The 22,946-nt window shown below is 45.3% G+C and overlaps 2 protein-coding genes across 3 annotated transcripts in view; both read left to right on the top strand.

Moving 5' to 3' along the window:
* The window catches only part of LOC141046586 (torsin-1A-like), a 20,342-nt gene extending 17,504 nt beyond the window's left edge, over nt 1-2,838 (top strand). The window contains exon 5 of the mRNA XM_073541066.1: nt 206-2,838. Within this exon, the coding sequence (XP_073397167.1) occupies nt 206-450 (245 nt within the window). The 3' untranslated portion in view covers nt 451-2,838. The remainder of the gene's footprint in view (nt 1-205) is intronic.
* LOC141046585 (torsin-1B-like) lies at nt 689-15,707 on the top strand. 2 transcript variants are annotated; one of them, XM_073541065.1, is made up of 5 exons: nt 689-826; nt 7,292-7,557; nt 11,601-11,776; nt 13,551-13,675; nt 14,715-15,707. In XM_073541065.1, exons 1-5 carry the CDS (start codon nt 811-813, stop codon nt 14,957-14,959), a joined length of 828 nt encoding a protein of 275 aa, XP_073397166.1. In that variant the 5' UTR covers nt 689-810; the 3' UTR covers nt 14,960-15,707. The 2 variants fall into 2 exon arrangements, with proteins under 2 accessions (XP_073397166.1, XP_073397165.1); XM_073541064.1 differs by lacking the exon at nt 689-826 and adding an exon at nt 5,130-5,411.
* Nucleotides 15,708-22,946: the final 7,239 nt, after the last annotated feature.

Raw genomic sequence — 22,946 nt, forward strand, 5'->3', positions numbered from 1 at the left:
AGCTGGAAAGGATATGTGGGAGGAGATTGGCAAACTTCTGTCTGTCAGTTACCTGATCTCAGCCAATCATGATGGGTGGGAGTGTTTTCAGCAATGTGGGCGTAGAGCAGCTGACTGTCCTTTTCAGCTGAATGCCAAAAATAACAATTATGTATTTTTTTGTAATTGTATTGTTACTAACTCTCCCATCCGTCTCTGCTTTTAGGTGGATACTGGCACAGCAGCCTGATAGATAAAAACCTGATTGACGTCTTTGTGCCGTTTTTCCCCATGGAGTTCCAGCACGTGAAGCTGTGTGTGAAGGCGGAACTGGAACGTCGCGGCTTTGTGGCGGATGAAGAGACCATGGTTGCCATTGCCAAAGACATGACCTATTACCCTTCTGGAGAAAAAGTTTACTCTGTAAAGGGCTGCAAAACTGTGTCCACCAAGCTGGATCTTTTCCTATGACGTATGCATCCCCCGAACTGGTGGTCTCCACTCCTTGCCCTATGAGCCGGGCGTTGGTTGGTTTTCCCGCCTTCTGAATGAACTCATTAGACACGTACCCTGTGGCCTTCGGCGTCCTGGATTGGACGTAAACTTTGGGCGCAGACCCCCAGGCAATGGTCTGACAGTTTTTACAATAAGATAATCACTTTGATGAAGACTATGTATATATTATGTCATGATGGATCCGATTTCTACATGAAGAATTAATAATTACCTACATGAATTAGTGTTCTCATCCACGTCTGCTGCGTCTAAGTCATTGGTCGCCAACCTATTGCTTTACAGCTGTTGCAAAACTACAACTCCCAGCAAGCCCTGATGGCCTCCAGACCAGGTATATCGCCATGTCACAGCTGGGGTTAGGATTGTCATAAACCACCATCAGGACAGGGATCCCAAAGTTCAGTGTGTGAATGGAGATGTACTGAGCATGTGCGGATCCCTGTGTACAGGACTGGGGGGGTCACAAGTGGTTACTGCCGCTGCAGGAAGAGAAGTTGGTCGGCTCGTGAGGACCCGGCGAGCAGAGCGGTGTGCATGACAAATGATGTACCATCCGGCATCAGACAGTGCCTTTCGAAAATTAGTCCTGGTGATTTTGTAAACTTTTTCTGTGCCCCCTGATTGGGTTTCATGACTGTTCTGTGACTTCCTTTTTCCCCACTAACTCAGATGTATTATTTTACATAGGTATCTGGATGCAAACATAATGGCACCAGTTAGCTTTAAGGGATTTGACAGTTTTAACAAATTAAAGGGAATGTGCCACCAGAAAATGACCTATTGTTTAAAAAAATATTCTTGCCACTAGGCCTAGTGCTAGACTACTAATTCATGTGCTTCACATTGACGATAACAACAATAGACAGACTTAACTCCTTTATGCAAACTAACAGGGTCTATCTGAGCATGCCCTAATTTGAATAAAGATCCTTGTACAGGAGGAGGTGAGCTGTGACATCACCTATGGTGAATCCTGTGTTATCAGTCATTGTACAGGAGGGAGAGGAGGTGAGCTGTGACATCACCTATTGTGAATGGTGGATTCTGTGTTTTCTACTCTACAGAGGTGTGATCAGTCATTGTACGGGGGGAGGGAGGAGGTGAGCTGTGACATCACGTACTGTGACTGGTGGATACTTTTTTATACTATATAGAGAGGAAACATTTTATTGTAATCTTGTCTGTGATGATAATGAGAGTTCTGTACAGAACAGGAAGTATGAGTCTCGTAGTGTGAAAATTGCAAGATACATTGCTGAAACTGCGATACCTTTTTAAAGAGGCTTTCCACTTTCTAAAAATCTATACAACATAATTCTAATAAGCTGCCCCTATCAGGGACCAGCTCAACAAAGGATAAGGTTTCCTGGGTGTATACATCATTGAAGCTGTGTGTGAAAGGGGCTGGCTAACAACACTGATGCACAGCCAGAGAAAAGTACTGGCTGACTGCGCATTTAAATGGAATCTGTCGGCAGGTTTTGTTATGCAATCTGAGAGCAGCATGATGTAGGGGGTGAGACCCTTATTCCAGCATTGGGTCACTTACTAGGCTTTGTGTTGGTGTTTCAATATAATCAGTTTTATTAGCCAGAGATTATCCCTATAGAACAAGGTGTCTCGTGCCTCCTGGTCCTGTATAACGCGCGCTCTGGCTGTTTGTGTACACAGAGCTCTGCTGGAGCTGCAACAGAGAAAACAGAGATTCTATCAGTACTGCTGCATTCAGTAACCTAAGTGATACATTACTGGAATCAGGGTCTCTGCACCTACATTGTGCTGATGTCAGATTATATAGGAAATCCTGCTGACAGATTTCCTTTAAATAAGTAAGGCCACATTCACACTTTCAGTATTTTACATTACACTTTTCCTCTGATTCTTCCTCTTTAGTATTTTGCATTCGCATTTGTAAGCCAAAATCAGAATGTGTGAACATGGCCTTAAACTGATGCACAGATTTGAAGGTGGCTTGTTTAGATATTAAAATGAGCTGTCAGCCAGCCCCCTTCTCACACAGCTCTGATGATTGTCTGGCATAGGAAAGGAATTGCCAAAATCCCCTAGCCTGCTTGCTGATTGTTTCCAGGAAGGAGAATTGTATGGTTTAATGAAAGTTAAACCAAAAATATTAGGTTAATAGGTTGACAGTCACCTTGTATCTGGTGTTTATTAGAGGTTGGGCACCATTATTTTCTTGGCTTACATATGTCCTTCCCTTCTTGCTTTCATATATTTTTTTAAAATAATATTTTTTTTTTAATTTCACCAAACATTTCCAGATTTTTGTTTTGTATGTTATAAAATAAAAAAAACTTACAAAAATGTAAGTTCTGAATATAACACAGTGTAATGAATGATTTCTTGTGAATGGGAAATCTTCTGACAGCCGATCTCCTGTCACTCAGCCAGTACGTAACAGCCAGAGATGTCACAGGCCGGATATTGTAATGCTCCAGGGTAATGTGTGCTTTGGCTATTGTAAGAGCTTACATGGGCCTAGCTGTAGGGTCTCCCCATCTGCCCGTGAGAAGAGACCAGTGTTGTATACGGTATATGGGGCCGGCAGATTTTTTTTTTTTAATTTCTTTGGGGGGTGGGGGGGCGGCGGCCCAGGCCTCCACATGCAAAAGAATGAAGCAATCATGTGGCACTTGGCCGCGTTAAGTCCGCCTTTGTAGTGGATCCCCACCTTATGGAAAATTGAGGGTACTTGTAGTCTTCATTCATCCCATTTGAGAAATAATGTGTATATCACCCAGGTACCTCTAAACTAAAGGAGGGCCTCGGTTAGTTCCGTTCCTCAGATCTCACCTTCTCTTCCCTGTGTGTACTGTATATACAGTATGGGGAAAAATGTATTGGGCTGCACGACTTCAGTATAACTTCCGGCTCCCTGTCCCCTGGTGTATAACATCCCTCACCCCCCCTCAATCCGGAGTATAACCTCCAGCCCCTCATCCTTCCTTCTTTGCTGTATAACCTCCGGCCCCTCATCCTTCCCTCTTTGGTGTATAACCTCCGGCCTCTCATCCTTACCTCTTTGGTGTATAACCTCCGGCCCCTCATCCTTACCTCTTTGGTGTATAACCTCCGGCCTCTCATCCTTACCTCTTTGGTGTATAACCTCCGGCCTCTCATCCTTCCCTCTTTGGTGTATAACCTCCGGCCTCTCATCCTTACCTCTTTGGTGTATAACCTCCGGCCCCTCATCCTTCCCTCTTTGGTGTTTAACCTCCGGCCCCTCATCCTTCCCTCTTTGGTGTATAACCTCCGGCCCCTCATCCTTCCCTCTTTGGTGTATAACCTCCGGCCTCTCATCCTTACCTCTTTGGTGTATAACCTCCGGCCTCTCATCCTTACCTCTTTGGTGTATAACCTCCGGCCCCCCATCCTTACCTCTTTGGTGTATAACCTCCGGCCTCTCATCCTTACCTCTTTGGTGTATAACCTCCGGCCCCCCATCCTTACCTCTTTGGTGTATAACCTCCGGCCCCCCATCCTTACCTCTTTGGTGTATAACCTCCGGCCTCTCATCCTTACCTCTTTGGTGTATAACCTCCGGCCTCTCATCCTTACCTCTTTGGTGTATAACCTCCGGTCTCTCATCCTTACCTCTTTGGTGTATAACCTCCGGCCTCTCATCCTTACCTCTTTGGTGTATAACCTCCGGCCCCTCATCCTTCCCTCTTTGGTGTATAACTTCCGGCCCCTCATCCTTCCCTTTTTGCTGTACAACCTCCGGCCCCTCATCCTTCCCTCTTTGGTGTATAACCTCCGGCCCCTCATCCTTCCCTCTTTGGTGTATAACATCCGGCCCCTCATCCTTCCCTCTTTGCTGTATAACCTCCGGGCCCCCATCCTTCCCTCTTTGCTGTATAACCTCCGGCCCCCCATCCTTCCCTCTTTGCTGTATAACCTCCGGGCCCCCATCCTTCCCTCTTTGGTGTATAACCTCCGCTCCCCCATCCTTCCCTCTTTGCTGTATAACCTCCGGCCCCCCATCCTTCCCTCTTAGGTCTATAACCTCCGGTCCCCCGCCATGTTGTCTGCCTTTACTAACGTGACAGACCGGCCGGTGGTGCAGAGCTCGCTGATACCAGTACAATCCTGTAATAGGAGCCTCCGGGGTAACAAGTCTGTTCATGACATTTCTTCCTCCTCCTAAATCTTCCCCGTCACCTGTGAGTGATATTATTGAGAAGCAGAAGGAACTGCAGAAACTCAGACACAAGTGGAGACCCCGTAATGTTGCAGAGCGGAGTCACCGAATTCTGAGGAGCAGAGGACAGAAAAGTCACTAACGCTCTGCAGAGTCCAGACCTCTTCTGGTATACCATCAGAACAAACACCGCGCCCCCACCAGGAGCTTCATGGCCGAGAAGGTATTTGGTGAAATTGGCAATAGAGGACTAAGAAGTGAACGCAAAAAATCACATGAAAGAGTAGCTGTTTTTCTTTCTTTTTCTCTTATTGAAGCAGTGGAATGTTTAACTTGGTGACATTAGGGCTATGACTCACATCAAGATATATCCAAAATCAAAACTGAAACTACACAGTCTGAATTTCCCTCCTTTTACGTCAGGACCATAAATGTGGTGAAAGCACCAGATCCAGAGTGGGTGAAGGTTTGTACAATTTCTGTAGTGCGAGCCTCACACGTCCACACAGCTCTCCTGAACCTGCACTGCTCCTGGATCCCATGGCTGCTGTTAGGAGGTCCCGTCCCGGGACGTGGCTCCTCTTCTTGCTGCTGGCGTCTCCGCTCCTCCATGTCGCCGTGTCCCTGGAGCCCATCACCACGGGTCTCGCTATAGCAGCCGCCTCCGCTCTTACAGGCTACCTGTCCTTCCCAAAGTTCTACTGCGGGCGGCTGGTGGAGTGCTGCCAGGTGGACAAGCCCTTTAATAGCACAGGTTAGATGGGGTAATAAAGGGTTATATGGACTGCAGCTGGTGATCTGTTGGGATTTTTAGTCCTCCAGCATATAGCATTCTGCAGTGCAAGAGCCATAGGTCTCGTACAAAATTATGGGCTAACCACCCCAGAAGAACCATTGGCACCATTGCAATAATGGAGCCCTATAGACAAGATGTGGCCCTTTGTTATGGAAGTTGAGGGGGTGTCCTAACCTTACAAGACCCCCATTGAAATGAGCACATTGGGTCATTTTCTTTTGGAGACTCTTTGCTGTGGTTAATAGAGAGGAACTTCTGGTATTAAGGGGGTTACCCATCGCCTCTCATTGAGAATTATGGGGTACTGGTGACTGTGTCGGGGGACAGCCTGCCAGGTATAGTGCACACTTCCTAATTATTTGTACTGGTGCATAATATAGTGAATGCCCCATCACTAGCACCTCCTACCTCAGAGAGACTGACAGGCGGAAACCCCTCTAATTAAACCTGTAGGATATTTCCAAATGGTTTGGTCAGTGCCATATAACGGGATATGATTCATCTGCAACATTCTAATATACTTTGTGCATCAGTCCCTTCCAATTTTCAAGATCTCTGCTTGCTGTCAGTGAATAGGAACCATTCATGTCTGTATAACAATGGGCTGCTATGTAAAATGTGGGGTGGGGGGCTAAAATTGTCCTTTTGGCCTGCCGGGTATGGACGCTCATTAGTGTTGAAGGCAGAGCCTGCTAGGCCACCCCTGTCAGCTTTGAAGATGGAGGGGGATACTTAAAATGGGTCGCAGTCCACTCACTATTGGGGTTGGTTGGAAAAAGGAAGGTGGCACCTGCTGCCTATAAGGCCCTGTGCAGAAAACCCCCAGCCCTATGTGTGGTGTAAGCATAAAACTTATCTACAGGACTCTATTCACTAGTCCAAGGTTATAAGTGTTTTTTATATGCCAGTATACCTTGCATACAAAAATACAAGCATGCGCTCACCCTGAATACTTATAATAATAATAATAATAATAATCTTTATTTATATAGCGCCAACATATTCCGCAGCGCTTTACAGTTTAACAGTTTCAAAACACAAGTCATAAGTAACAACGCTAACAATGCAATAATTAAAGCAAAATAAGACGAAATAAGACGACCCTGCTCGTGAGAGCGTACAATCTACAATGAGGTGAGGGAGATACAGAGTACAGGTGTGTATTTACAATGGTGTATTTACAATGAAGGTCCAGCCATCTTGCGGGAGTGAAGGATGGATGGAGATAGTGAATGGGCTACACACGCACACTTACACAGAGAATGACTTTGATTAGTGAATGTGATAAGCCGCTCTGAACAGGTGTGTTTTGAGGGAGCGCCTAAAACTATGCAAATTGTGGATAGTCCTGATTTCTTGGGGTAGAGCATTCCAGAGGATAGGAGCAGCACGGGAGAAGTCTTGGAGTCGGGAGTGGGAGGTACGGATTAGTGCAGAGGTTAGTCGAAAGTCGTTTGCAGAGCGCAGCGATCGGCTAGGCCGATAGAAATGAGAGAAGAGATGTAAGGGGGTGCCGCAATGTGGAGAGCTTTGTGGGTGAGAACAAGTACTTTGAATTGGATCCTATAATGAATGGGCAGCCAATGTAAGGACTGGCGAAGAGGATGTACGAAGAATATACTTATATGGTGGAATACATTGGGAAATCTTCCCCCAATATACTGCAGTGTCTGGTACAAAGACTTCATTTTCCAGAATACAATTGATCTGCAAAATAGCAAGCTGCGCTAGGAGATTTCAGCTCTGAAGCCTCCAAAATTGTGAATGCTGTTCTATAATATTTTACAAGCTGCAAGATGGGATAAATTTAGCTTTTTTTTTTTTTTTTCCTATTTCAGCCCTAGAAGATGATTTGACAGAGAAACTTTTCGGTCAGCACCTGGCACATGAGATCATCTACAAGTCAGTGACCAGATATATGAGCACTGAGAACCCCAGGAAGCCCCTGACATTACTCCTGTATGGCTCTACTGGAACCGGCAAGAACCTTGTTACCAAAATTATCACCGAGAATGTTTATGATTTAGGAGAGGAAAGCAAATTTGTCCATCTCTTTATATCCACCCTGCACTTCCCCAACGACAGCCAGATCTCCCTGTACAAGGTAAGCACACGACCCTCCATTCCCAAAGGGGCATTTGTGGGCACTCGTTTTACTGCCTTAAAAGTATATTTTAATTAAAAGTTGTTTTTTTTTGTTAATAGACAAGTCTGAGATGCTAATACCCCTACAAGTTTTTTGCGGCCCTCCATCACTCTATTAATTTCTTATTGGGCTGCTGCGCCCCCGTCTTTTAAATGTATTCGTGTGTGTGCATCCGACTTGTTGGTCCATTTTAGAATGGGGAAATACCCCTTTTCTACTGATCGGTCCTGTGTAGAGGTGATAACTTGTTTTAACTGTACAGCCGCTTTAATTAGCATGGAGAAGATATTAATAAGGAGGGGCTTAATGTTAGTGTTATCGCCCGATGTATTGCTGTGTCTTTCCAGCGCCTAGTGGAGGATAATTAAGGAGGTTAAAGGTCGCACAAGAATTTTGGAGGGCATCCTTGGCTAATTGGCTTTTATTAACATTTTTAACAGTTAATAAAACTGCCCTAATTTGCTCTTATTTGGAATTTAAAGGGCTTGATACTGAGGACATGAAAAAGTGGTTAAAGGGGACATCCCTGCCAAATTGGATGGCGAGAGGGAAAAGATTTTGGAAGGTCTAAAGACCTCGTAAAACCTTTAGGAAGCTCCCCCTGGAAGCTGAAAGGTTTTAAAGTTCGGAATAAAGGACCTGCTGTCAAGACAAAAGGCTACTCGGCATCTAAACTGAGAAGGTCTCCACTTCATTTTTTTTCTGTTTGTGGACATGCAAACCATATAATAGTTGACTCGTAACAATAAAGTACACTGTGCCAGACCTGGTGCATTGATAATGACAACATGTCTTCATATGATCCTTTGTATAGAGTAAAGCAATCCACAATGAGAGAGAAAATGCTATAAAGGGGAAGATGGAAAAGAAACGGATGAACGCAAAATTGTAGAGGAGAGGAGGGTAGTGTTGTGGCCTTATGCAATCCATTGCAAACAAATATTGGTGAAATTACCATGTGTGTCTAGTAAAGTGAATCTGTTTTTTTTCTCTCTATGTAATCTGAGAGCAGTTTATAGGGGCAGAGACCATAATTCCAGCGATGTGTCACTTACTGGGCTGTGAGTTGTTTTTTCAATAAAATCAGCAGGAGATTAGCACTACAGGACTGGCTGTCTCATGTCTCCTAGTCTCTCCTTCTCTGTGTAACCCCGCCCCCACCACTGATTAGCAGCTTCCTGTCCATATACATTGCACGCAGCCAATCAGAGAATCAGTGGTGTGGGTGGGTCTATACAGGGCTCAGCATTTAGAGCAGAGAAAACAACAAATTACACAAGCAAACCAGTAAGTGACTGGATTTAGGATCTCTGACCCTAGATCATGATGCTCTCAGATTACATGGTAAAAAAAATAAGTTATTTTACAGTAATTATTAATCCAATCTTTATTTTGCCTATTCAAATTGGAGATTTTTTTCCAGTACTTTTTTTTTTTTTTATGGCCAACATCTATCAAGTCCGCCACTTTTCTGATATTGTCACCCACCTGACAAGCAAACAAAACTTGTTTTGTTTTTTTTAAGGTCTTTATGGACTAGCTGAGGAAGCCATTAACGTCAGTGATTTGCCAAATATTTTAAAGTCAGAATTCAATAGGCTGATGGGACGGTAACTGGCACGCTCTGAGGGATCCTCGCCGGCTTAGGCTATGTGCACACGTTGCGGATTGGGCTGCGGATTTTTCCGCGCAGATTTGGCAAAATCCGCAGGTAAATCCGCAGGTCAAAAGACCTGTAGTTTATCTGTGGATTAGCCTGTGGTTTCACACCTCTACAATGTTAAAGGTGTGAAACCGCTGCGGATTCCACACAAACAATTGACATGCTGCGGATTGTAATCCGCAGCAAATCCGCGTGGAAAAATCTGCAGCACGTGTACAACGGATTTTAAAATCCATAGCCTAACATGGTACTGTACCATGTCAGCAGAACTGCTGCGGATCCGCAGGGCCAAATCCGCTGCGGATCCGCAGCAGAATCCGCAACGTGTGCACACACCCTAGGGATTACTGTTGTGAAAGAGTTTAACATCAGCTGTTCCCGGTGCCGTCGGCAGCTGGAGCTGCTCAGTTATGGATCTGCACAGCCCAATTCCATCAACGGAACAGTGGCCACAGCAGAGTATTGCACATCCACCAGCTATTGAATTGGATAGGGGTCGGATGTGCAGTATCCAACTGTGACCACTGTACAGTAGATGGAGCTGCACTATGCAGCTCCATGACTGAGCCATTCCAGACACCGGGAACAGTGATTAACCCCTTAATGTCCAATGACGGACACAGTCTGTCATCAGACATTTCCCCTGCTTTGATGAGGGCTCCGGCGCTGAGCCCGCATCAAAGCCGGGACATGTCAGCTGTTATGAACAGCTGACATGTGCCCGCAATAGGCGCGAGCAGAATCGCCGTCCGCCCGCGCCTATTAACTAGTTAAATGCCGCTGTCAAAGCTGACAGCGGGCATTTAAATAGCATTTCCGGCCGCCGGGCCGGAAATGACGTCATCGCCGACCCCCGTCACGTGATCGGGGGTCGGCGTCATGTTGCCTGGACAACCAGAGGTTTCTATGAGACCTCTATGGTTGTTCCAGGCATATGGCTTTCAGCGCCACCCGGTGGTCGGCGCTGAAAGCACAGCAGTAAATCTGCTACATATGGGCGATCTGCTCATCGCCCATATGTAGCAGAGCCGATCGGGTTGCGCAAGCTTCTAGCCTCCTATGGAGGCTATTGAAGCATGCCAAAAGTAAAAAAAAAAAAAAAAAAAAAAAAAAATGTTTAAAAATAAAAAAAATTAAAAAAACCTAAGTTCAAATCACCCCCCTTTCGACCCAATCAAAATAAAACAGTAAAAAAAAAATCCCACATACACATATTAGGTATCGCCGCGTTCAGAATCGCCTGATCTATCAATAAGAAAAAAAAGCATTAACCTGATCGCTAAACGGCGTAGCGAGAAAAAAATTCAAAACGCCAGAATTACGTTTTTTTGGTCACCAAGACATTGCATTAAAATGCAATAACGGGCGATCAAAAGAACGTATCTGCACAAAAGTGGTATCATTAAAAACGTCAGTCCGGCACGGAAAAAATAAGCCCTCACCTGACCCCAGATCATGAAAAATGGAGATGCTATGGGTCTCGGAAAATTGCGCAATTTTTTTTTTTATTTTTTTTTTAGCAAACTTTGGAATTTTTTTTCACCACTTAGATAAAAGAGGACATAGATATGTTTGGTGTCTATGAACTCTTAATGACCTGGAGAATCATAATGGCAGGTCAGATTTAGCATCTAGTGAACCTAACAAAAAAGCCAAGCAAAAAACAAGTGTAGGATTGCACTTTTTTTGCAATTTCACCGCACTTGGAATTTTTTTCCCGTTTTCGAGTACACGATATGGTAAAACCAATTCTTTCATTTAAAAATACAACTCGTCCCGCAAAAAATAAGCCCTCACATGGCCATATAAACGGAAAAATAAAAAAGTTATGGCTCTGGAAAGAAGGGGAGGGAAAAATGAAAATGTAAAACCAAAAATACCCCTGGTCGTTAAGGGGTTAACGGAAGTGCTCAGACACGGATTACCTATCCTAAAGAGAGGCCATCAATGTTAAAGTACTGGACAACCCCTTTAATTATTTTGAAGGGTTGTTCACATCTTCTAAAGTGATCGGCATATTGAGAGAGTATGCCACCCCGTTATGATTTGTACAGGTGCCATATTTGTAGCCGCACTGAGATTTTTTTTTTAAAATTTATTTATTTATTTTCATAGCCACGTTAATTGTTATATGCATCAGTAAACGGAAGCTAGATTTTCAGGTGCAGAAGCCTGTACAGTACTCTGCGCTATGGTCTGTAAGGTGAACAGAGGGGAGTTACAAATTTCCCCCAAATGCTGCTGTGTGGGTCATTTTAAGCAACTGCTTTATATTAGAGAACTGTCCTCACGGTCTGCAATATGGGTCTGACATAGCGGAATATGTCTTCTCCCTCAGGACCAGCTGCAGTCATGGATACGAGGAAACACCAGTAAATGTGCCCGCTCCATATTTATATTTGATGAAATGGACAAGCTCCACCCTGGTCTTATCGACGCCATCAAGCCTTTCCTGGACTACTATAAGCATATAGACGGCGTCTCCTATCGCAAAGCCATCTTCATATTTATCAGGTACCCACCTCCACATATCACAAGTTACCATAGAAACAGCTGAATTTTCCCACAAAAAATATTTTATATATAATATTTTATAGCTTGGGCCACTTACATGGATACACCTAAATACAATGGGAATGGTTGGTGATATCAACTTCCTGTTTGTGGCACATTAGTATATGGGAGGGGGGAAACTTTTCAAGATGGGTGGTGACCATGGCCGCCATTTTGGATACAACTTTTTTTTTCAATGGAAAGAAGGTCATGTGACAAATCAAACTTATTGAGAATTTCACAGGAAAAACAATGGTCTGAGCGCCCGATGGGGGTTGTGCTCACAGCCCAACACTGTGCGGCCTTCCAAAGAAATGCCACCCCACACCATTACTGGCCCACTGCCAAACCGATCATGCTGAAGGATGTTGCAGGCAGCAGATTGCTCTCCACGGCATCTCCAGTCTCTGTCACGTCTGTCACATGTGCTCAGTGTGAACCTGCTTTCATCTGTGAAGAGCACAGGGCGCCAGTGGCGAATTTGCCAATCCTGGTGTTCTGTGGTAAATGCCAAACATCCTGCACAGTGTTGGGCTCTGAGCACAACCCCCATCTGTGGACGTTGGCCACTCAGACCATCCTCATGGAGTCGGTTTCTAACTGTTTGTGTAGACCAAATGCACATTTGTGGCCTGCTGGAGGTCATTTTGCAGGGCTCTGGCAGTGCTCCTTCTGTTACTGCTTGCACAAAAGCTGAGTTAGCGGTCCTGCTGCTGGGTTGTTGCCCTCCTACGGCCCCCTCCACATCTCCTGGTGTACTGGCCTATCTTCTGGTAGCACCTCCAGCCTCTAGATACTACGCTGACAGACACCGGAAACCTTCTTGCCACAGCTCACATTGATGTGCCATCCTGGATGATCTGCACTACATGAGCCACTTGTGTGAGTTGTAGAGTCCGTCTCATGCTACCATGAGTGTGAAAGCACAACCAATATTCAAAAGTGACCAAAACATCAGCCAGAAAGCATTGGTAATGAGATGTGGTCTGTGGTCCCCACGTGCAGAAACACTCCTTTATTGAGGGTGTCTTGATAATTGCCAATAATTTCCATCTGCTGTCTATTCCATTTGCACAACAGCATGTGAAATTGATTGTTAATCAGTGTTGCTTCCTAAGTGGACAGTTTGATTTCACAGAAGTTTTATTTACTTGGAGTTATATTCTGTTGTTTAAGTGTTCCCTTTATTTTCTTGAGCAGTGTATCTATCTATCTACTTCTCATAGCAACCAATGATTGCTACAGGCAACAAGACATATTCTACATTTGTAATAAATAATGCCCTTGCATGAAGATTGTATTATGATGTGGACACTTTATCGGCCGCTGTCTAGGAGCAGCATTTTATGTTCTCGCTCCTCCACTTCATTTAAGACGAGACTTTATGGTTAAGGGGTGATTTGTGATTTTGGTAAAAACAAAAGTTTTTTTTTTTCTTCCCGGTATGGATTTTGGTGTGTATTCTGCACTAATTTCTGGGTGTAAAGACCTTCCTATTGTTTGCAATGGCACATCCACATTTCAATTTTACTGGAAATGGCATCACATGTGGACCTGAGGTTTCTCCTGTTCTGTAATATGCCCCCACAGCCACTTCTTGCTTTGTCTTATGTCCCTGATGATTGCTATTATTCTAGAACAGAGTGCCCCTTTAACAGGGGGGTTTATGTATAATTTAGAATATAACCACTTTTGGGCAATTTTTCAGTGTATGATCTGTGTTGTTTTCCCTCAGCAATGCCGGAGCTCACCTGATCGAGAGACTCGTTCCACTACTTATGAATAAGGGAAAAAGGAGAGAAGAATTGAAGCTGAAGGATGTGGAGGACGTGCTGTATGATGACCTGTATAACAGAAACAGTGAGAAACATTGCCTTTTAGACCCACCTGTCAGTCCTCTCACCCAGCAGTCACGGGGTCCTTCTCCGGTATCACACAATCAACAGAGCAAGAGAATAGTGAACAAGACCTTTATTTAGGCAAAAATACAAAAGGTCCATATACAATCCACCACACAAAGGATAAGATAGTCCAGAACCTAAATGCAGTTCAGTAACAGGATAAAAGCCCTGAGACAATGAGAGTCCAACAATCCAGCAGACAGAGGATAACATAGTCCATATACTCTTCTTTCTCTCTGAGGTGCTGTGATCACATCAACGTTCCACACAGGATCGCCGATTGTGTCTCACCTCCCTGATATTTTAAAACTTCCCCTCCTCATTCACAGGTTGGGGAGGGGGGTAAGGTCGCAGGAGCTCATTGTTTCAACAAGCTAGGTCAATATGTCGTTAGCATATTAGCAAACAATACAGTACTGTGGGGGGCTGATATCAGTTGGCAACAACAGCCATTCATAAATTAGCATCCTACAATACAAACAAAATGATATCCACATACCATATCCCACCATCACAACAGCCAAATCAGATCTCCTGCTTTGCATGGAGGAGAGGCAAACACCTCAAAACATGTCTGAAAATAGTCTTTGGTTTGGCTTCATATGCAAAGTCATTCTCCAAGGCTCATGAAAGGGTTGATATTGACTTTTAGGATTGTAACATGCATTAGGTGGCTCTGGAGTTTCAGTTCTTCATCGCTTTAAAAAGACTAATTGCACATTTAAATTCCCAGAGACATGGCTTATTAGTCTCCTGACATGAACTTGGCGCTTTCCACAAGGAGAAACATTACCTCTTACTATATGCTATGTACTGCAGAGCCACAGAAACTGTTTATGAAACCTGACCAACCACCTACATGTTGCACTGTACAAGAGAACAGACATAATGGGGGCCCCTGTTAATCACATGATGCCCATATCCTGCGTGGGCACACATGTTCACTGTACTGGGGTATCAACAAGACTAATTATGTGTTTTCCTTCTTCCTTGGCCAGGTGGCTTCCGGCATAGTGGCCTCATTGAGAAGAACCTGATAGATTACTTTGTCCCGTTTCTTCCACTGGAGTTCCGTCATGTGAAGAAATGTGTTTTGGCGGAGCTCAGACTTAGGGGCCTTCACGAGGATGAAACGTTGGCATTTGAGGTCGCTAATGAAATGATGTATGTGCCGAAAGACACTGAATGGTTTTCGGACAAAGGCTGCAAAACTGTGGCTGCCAAGCTGGATCTTTTCCTGTAGCTGCACAGACATGATGCCATCTGTGGTGCCACAAACTCCGCGGATATTGACTGTGGCCCAGAACTTCTTCTCCCTCCTTTCCATATATGAATAGCCGGAATTAAGGAGGTTTCTGTTCACACCAAATGACATTTGTACCTACAGATCTCAGAAAACACTATACTTGTTGCGGGTATCATTAGTTGCAATTTACTTGTCTTTTATCAGCAATCAATGAGGTAATGAAGGCTCCACCATTGCCATTTTGTACTGGCAGTAGGAAGATTCTGGTACCTTGGTCAATGCCACTTAGATCCCTCCTCTGCTCTTTCAGCGCTGTAGCTTTGTCTGACTTTCCCCTCTTTGCCCACCATACATGTAGGTCATGCAAAAACTGTCATATCAGTGCTTAAAGGGAACAAATAACAGATTCCTCACAGGCAATTATACACTGATACCTTCGCAACAAAATAAGCATTCACCAAAAGGGAAACATCACAGAATAGGTAAAATAGTAATAAATTTTATTGTACAAATCATCTAAAAAATGACAAAACAATCCTATTACACAGGATTATAATTATTTGGGACATGAGACAAAACTAAGAAGCAGACAGAACGCTCCTGAGACCAGATCCACATATTGTCTGTATTATATCATATTAGAAAAAGTATCCAATAACTGATTTGATATGTCTCAAAGCTAACCTCAATACCTTGGTAAAAGTATGGAAATAATAATAAAGAAGAATTAATGTATCAAACTAAACTTCCTAACAGTTAGTCAAAATCACACAAAGTGCATACATATAAAAGATCATAAATCACATTATGCATAAATGAAACCATCAATAATTACCTGTAGACATGAGGTATGGGTTAAAGGGTCTGCTGAAAAACACCTCGATGCGTGTTTCACAGTCGCACGCATTTTCGTCAGGTGGTCTTGCTGCATCAATGCGGCGTGGCATGGGGATGATCAGCCTGTGGCTTTACAGAGGTGTTATGGAAGCCCAGGTTGCTTTGATAACAGCCTTCAGCTAGTTTGCATTGCTTGGTCTGGTGTCTCTCATCTTCCTCTTGTCAATACCCCATAGATTCTCTATGGGATTAAGGTCCGGTGAGTCTGCTGCTGGCCAATCAAGCACAGTGATACTGTTGTTTGTACACCAGGTATTGGTACTTTTGGCAGTGTGGACAGGAGCCAAGTCCTGCTGGAGAATGAAATTTCCATCTCCAAAAAGCTTGTCGGCAGAGGGAAGCATGAAGTGCTCTAATTTTTCCTGTGCTGAGTTTGGTCCTGATAACACACAGTGGACCTACACCAGCAGATGACATGACCCCCCAAACCTCCTAGGTCTGTATAGATCTTTAAAATGCTCTGTGAACACTGCACCTAAACCCTATGGTTTGGCGTATAAGTAAAACATATTCATAGGGCTCCATTCATGTGATTGAAGTAGTCATAATCCTGATAACTGTCATTGGAAACAGTCAATAAGCATGCTGATAGTTTCCATATTTCATATCATACATACAAACTCTGCAAACATTGAACCTGCAGGGAATGTTGGGAGACTTCAGCTCTAAATGTTAAATTAAGTTTTTCACAGAATGATAGAAGGTTAACGTTGGAAGGGACTTACAGGATCATTGTGTCCAACCTCTTGATCAATGCAGGAGTCACTAAACCATCTCAGACAGATGTCTGCCCAGCCTCTGTTTGAAGACTTCCATTGGAGGAGGACTCACCATCTCTCATGGCAGTCTGTTCCACTCATTGATCACTCTGTCAAAAAGTTTTTTTCTAATTTCTAATCTGTATCCTCTCCCTTTCAGTTTCATTCCATTGCTTCTTGTGTTTCTATGTGTGAGAATAATGATGGTCCCTCTATACTGTGACAGCCCTTCAGATATTTGTAGACCGCTATTAAGTTTTATCTTAGCCTTCTTTTTTTGCAAGCTAAACATTCCCAGATACTTTAACCGTTCCTTGTAGGTCATAGTTTGCAGTCCGCTTACCATCCTGGTAGATCTTTTCTGAACTTGCTCCAGTTTTTCGATGTCTTTTTTTTTTAAATGTGGTTCCCAGAACTGGGCACAGTATTCCAGATGAGGTCTGACCAAGGAGGAGTAGAGAGGGGGATAATTACATCACATCATCTAGACTTTATGCTTATCTTAATACATCCTAGAATTGCATTTGCCTTTTTGCTGCTTCATCACACTGTTGACTCATGTGCAGTCTGTGATCTATTAGTATACCCAAGTCTTTTTCACACATGCTGTTGCTTAGTTCTATTCCTCCCATTCTGTAGATATAATTTTTGTTTTTCTTGCCCAGATGTAGAATCTTGCATTTCTCCCTGATAAATACCATTCTATTAGTTGCTTCCCATTGTTCAAACTTATCTAGAGCCTTCTGAATCCTGTCTTCTCTAGTGTTAACTATCTCCTAGCTTTGCATCCTCTGCAAATTTGATTAGTTTACTTTCAGTTCCCTTATCTAGATCATTTACTGTATAAAAAATGTTGAACAACAGTGGGGCCAGGACAGAGTATTGCGGTACACCACTTGAAACACTCTTCTAGTTGGATGTGTAACCATTTATTACCACTTTTTGAATACGATCACTGAGCCAGTTATGAATCGACCTAACCATAGTCTTATCAATCCCATACTTGGTCATATTTTCAATAAGGATAGAATGAGATACTTTCTCAAATGTTTTGCTGAAGTCAAGAGATAATATATTTACCTAATTTTCCTGATCCTATAGAACAGTGCCTAACATAAAGACTACATTTCCCAAAATGCAAATCACCAGAATAAGCTCTGCAAAAAGAGCAAGCAGTGCAGAATTGTATTTGCTTTCTTAGGATATGTTACACAGGATCAGTGTATGTATGTGTGTAATATATATACACACACACACAGAGAGAGAAGAAAAAAAAATATATCTATAATATAACGCTGTAAGCGTCACTCTGTCCGAAGTCTTTATAGACTGCGCCTGCGCAGTCTGGCTCCAGACAGAATGAGGCATCCAGCGGTGAGGAGTGTGCATGGCGCCGGAGATGGCGGTACTGTACTCGTACACACTGCATACCGCCATCTCCGACGCCATACTTAGAGTACATACTTACCTGACCGGGAGGAGCGTTGCCGCCGGCGATTCTCTTCGGCCGGAGACCGGGGCAGGAGTGCGGCTGGAATTGTGCATTGAGCAAAGCAAGATCCGCGCCATTTTACTGAAGACACCCTTGCAGAGTGTCTTCAGCAATATGGCGCCCAACAGCGCTATGAGCATGCGCGATTCCGTCCGCACTCCTGCCCCGGCCTCCAGCAGAACGTGATAGCGCTGGACCACAGGAAAGAAGGGAGATTATAAATGTTTTTGTATGTGTGTAGTTTTAATAGGAGTGAGGGGACCATGCATACCAGGATTGGGGGATGAGGGAGTACCATGCATACCAGGATTGGGGGATGAGGTAGTACCATGCATACCAGGATTGAGGGATGAGGGAGTACCATGCATACCAGGATTGAGGGATGAGGGAGTACCATGCATACGAGGATTGGGGGATGAGGTAGTACCATGCATACCAGGATTGGGGGGGTGAGGGCACCATGCATACCAGGATAGGGGGTGAGGGGACCATACATACCAGGATAGGGATGAGGGAGTACCATGCATACCAGGATTGGGGGATGAGGGAGTACCATGCATACCAGGATTGGGGGATGAGGGGTACCATGCATACCAGGATAGGGATGAGGGAGTACCATGGATACCAGGATTGGGGGATGAGGGGTACCTTGCATACCAGGATTGGGGGGGGTGAGGGCACCATATGCATACCAGGATAGGGGGTGAGGGGACCATACAAACCAGGATAGGGGGATGAGGGAGTACCATGCATACCAGGATTGAATGAGAGAGTACCATGCATACCAGGATTGGGGGGGTGAGGGCACCGTGCATACCAGGATTGGGGGATTATTATTATTATTTATTGTTATAGCGCCATTTATTCCATGGCGCTTTACATGTAAGGAGGAGTATACATAAAAACAGGTACAATAATCTTAAACAATACAAGTCATAACTGGTATAGGAGGAGAGAGGACCCTGCCCGGGAGGGCTCACAATCTTCAAGGGATGGGTGATAATACAGTAGGCGAGGGTAGAGCTGGTCGTGCAGCGGTTTGGTCGATCAGTGGTTACTGCAGGTTGTAGGCTTGTCGGAAGAGGTGGGTCTTCAGGCTCTTTTTTGAAGGTTTCGATGGTAGGTGAGAGTCTGATATGTTGTGGTAGAGAGTTCCAGAGTAGGGGTGATGCGCGAGAGAAATCTTGTATGCGATTGTGGGAAGAGGAGATAAGAGGGGAGTAGAGAAGGAGATCTTGTGAGGATCGGAGGTTGCGTGCGGGAAAGTACCGGGAGACGAGGTCACAGATGTATGGAGGAGACAGGTTGTGGATGGCTTTGTATGTCATGGTTAGGGTTTTGTAATGGAGTCTCTGGGCATTTGGGAGCCAGTGAAGGGATTGACAGAGGGGAGAAGCTGGGGAATAGCGGGGGGACAGGTGGATTAGTCGGGCAGCAGAGTTTAGAATAGATTGGAGGGGTGCGAGAGTGTTTGAGGGGAGGCCACAGAGCATGAGGTTGCAGTAGTCAAGGCGAGAGATGATGAGGGCATAGACTAGGGTTTTTGCAGATTCTTGGGTGAGGAATGAACGGATTCGTGAAATATTTTTGAGTTGAAGTCGGCAGGAAGTGGAAAGGGTTTGGATATGTGGTTTGAAGGAGAGATCAGCGTCAAGGATTACTCCGAGGCAGCGAGCTTGTGGGACTGGGGAGAGTGGGCAGTCATTTACTGTAATTGATAGGTTCGTAGGGGGGGTCACGTGAGATGGGGGAAAGATGATGAATTCTGTTTTGTCCATGTTGAGTTTCAGAAATCTAGCGGAGAAGAAGGATGAAATAGTGGACAGACATTGAGGGATTCTGTTTAGTAGGGAGGTGATATCTGGTCCAGAGATGTAGATCTGTGTGTCATCAGCGTAAAGATGATACTGAAAGCCATGAGATTCTATGAGCTGTCCTAGGCTAAAGGTGTAAATAGAGAACAGCAGGGGCCCAAGGACTGAACCTTGTGGGACTCCGACAGATAGGGGGCGAGGTGAGGAGGTGGTGTGTGAGTGGGAGACGCTGAATGTCAGGTCTGTTAGGTATGATGAGATCCAGGATAGGGCCAAGTCTGTGATGCCGAGGGATGAGAGGGTCTGTAATAATAGGAAATGGTCCACTGTGTCAAAGGCAGCCGACAGGTCCAGGAGGAGGAGGACAGAGTAGGTCCAGGAGGAGGAGGACAGAGTAGTGTCGCTTGCTCTTGGCGGTTAAGAGGTCATTGGTGACCTTAGTAAGGGCAGTTTCAGTGGAGTGGTGTGACCGGAAGCCAGATTGTAAGCGGTCGAAGAGGGAGCAAGAAGAGAGATGGGAGGACAGTTCAAGGTAGACGTGTTGTTCCAGTAGCTTGGAGGCGTAGGGGAGAAGTGATATAGGGCGATAGCTAGATACAGAGGATGGGTCAAGAGAGGGCTGTTTGAGGATAGGTGTGATGGAGGCATGTTTAAAGCTTGAGGGGAAAACACCAGTTGTTAGTGATAGGTTGAAGAGATGGGTTAGGGTTGGGATGAAGATGATGAGGGATGAGGGAGTACCATGCATACCAGGATAAGGGATGAGGGAGTACCATGCATACCAGGATAGGGGGATGGGGGTACCATGCATACCAGGATTGGGGGGGTGAGGGCACCATGCATACCAGGATAGGGGGTGAGGGGACCATACATACCAGGATTGGGGGATGAGGGAGTACCATGCATACCAGGATTGGGGGATGAGGGAGTACCATGCATACCAGGATTGGGGGATGAGGGGTACCATGCATACCAGGATAGGGGATGAGGGGTACCATGCATACTAGGATAGGGACGAGGGAATACCATGCATACCAGGATTGGGGGGTGAGAGGACCATACATACCAGGATAGGGATGAGGGAGTACAGTGCATACCAGGATAGGGGGTGAGGGGACCATGCATACCAGGATAGGGATGAGGGAGTACAGTGCATTTCAGGATTGGGAGGTGAGAGGACCATGCATACCAGGATGAAGAATGGGGTGCCATGCATACCAGGATTGGGGGGGTGAGGGCACCATGCATACCAGGATAGGGGGTGAGGGGACCATACATACCAGGATTGGGGGATGAGGGAGTACCATGCATACCAGGATTGGGGGATGAGGGAGTACCATGCATACCAGGATTGGGGGATGAGGGGTACCATGCATACCAGGATAGGGGATGAGGGGTACCATGCATACTAGGATAGGGATGAGGGAATACCATGCATACCAGGATTGGGGGGTGAGAGGACCATACATACCAGGATAGGGATGAGGGAGTACAGTGCATACCAGGATAGGGGGTGAGGGGACCATGCATACCAGGATAGGGATGAGGGAGTACAGTGCATACCAGGATTGGGAGGTGAGAGGACCATGCATACCAGGATGAAGAATGGGGTGCCATGCATACCAGGATTGGGGGGGTGAGGGTACCATGCGTACCAGGATAGGAGGGTGGCAGCACATACCAGGATGGGAGACCATATACCTTTAAAAATGCTCAAGCGTAGAACGGGTCCATAGCTAATATATATATATGTGTGTGTGTGTGTATATATACAGTTGTGGCCAAAAGTATTGACACCCCTGCAATTCTGTCAGATAATACTCAGTTTCTTCCTGAAAATGATTGCAAACACAAATTCTTTGTTATTATCTTCATTTAATTTGTCTTAAATGAAAAAACACAAAAAGAATTGTCCTAAAGCCAAATTGGATATAATTCCACACCAAACCTAAAAAAGAGGGTGGACAAAAGTATTGGCACTGTTTGAAAAATCATGTGATGCTTCTCTAATTTGTGTAATTAACAGCACCTGTAACTTACCTGTGGCACCTAAGGCTGGTTTCACATTAGCGCTTTTTAAGCGCACGCACGGCCGGGGGTAGCTCCGCCCCCGAGCCGGCTCTCTGCCCGGCGTGCCCGCCCCTTGCTTGTAGCGCCGCCTCCTAGCGCACAGCGGCGCCTGCGATCGGCGCACCCTATCTTTAGCATAGGGTGCGCAGATCGTGCGCAGGCCGTGCGCTAGTTGCGCTTTGACCTGCGCTGCGCACTTTTGACGGTGCGCCGTGCGCGCCAAAATCCGAAAAGTTTGATTTTGGCGCGCACGGCGCACCGTCAAAAGTGCGCAGCGCAGGTCAAAGCGCAACTAGCGCACGGCCTGCGCACGATCTGCGCACCCTATGCTAAAGATGGGGTGCGCCGATCACAGGCGCCGCTGTGCGCTAGGAGGCGGCGCTACAAGCAAGGGGCGGGCACGCCGGGCAGAGAGCCGGCTCGGGGGCGGAGCTACCCCCGGCCGTGCGTGCGCTTAAAAAGCGCTAATGTGAAACCAGCCTAACAGGTGTTGGCAATAACTAAATCACACTTGCAGCCAGTTGACATTTATTAAAGTTGACTCAACCTGTGTCCTTGTGTGTACCACATTGAGCATGGAGAAAAGAAAGAAGACCAAAGAACTGTCTGAGGACTTGAGAAACCAAATTGTGAGGAAGCATGAGCAATCTCAAGGCTACAAGTCCATCTCCATAGACCTGAATGTTCCTGTGTCTACCGTGCGCAGTGTCATCAAGAAGTTTAAAGCCCATGGCACTGTGGCTAACCTCCCTAGATGTGGACGGAAAAGAAAAATTGACAAGAGATTTCAACGCAAGATTGTGTGGATGTTGGATAAAGAACCTCGACTAACATCCAAACAAGTTCAAGCTGCCCTGCAGTCCGAGGGTACAACAGTGTCAACCCGTACTATTCGTCGACGTCTAAATGAAAAGGGACTGTATGGTAGGAGACCCAGAAAAACCCCACTTCTT

Source organism: Dendrobates tinctorius, unplaced genomic scaffold (genome assembly GCF_039654945.1).
Source record: "Dendrobates tinctorius isolate UK_male_01 unplaced genomic scaffold, ASM3965494v1 ptg000120l, whole genome shotgun sequence".
Taxonomy (NCBI): domain Eukaryota; kingdom Metazoa; phylum Chordata; class Amphibia; order Anura; family Dendrobatidae; genus Dendrobates; species Dendrobates tinctorius.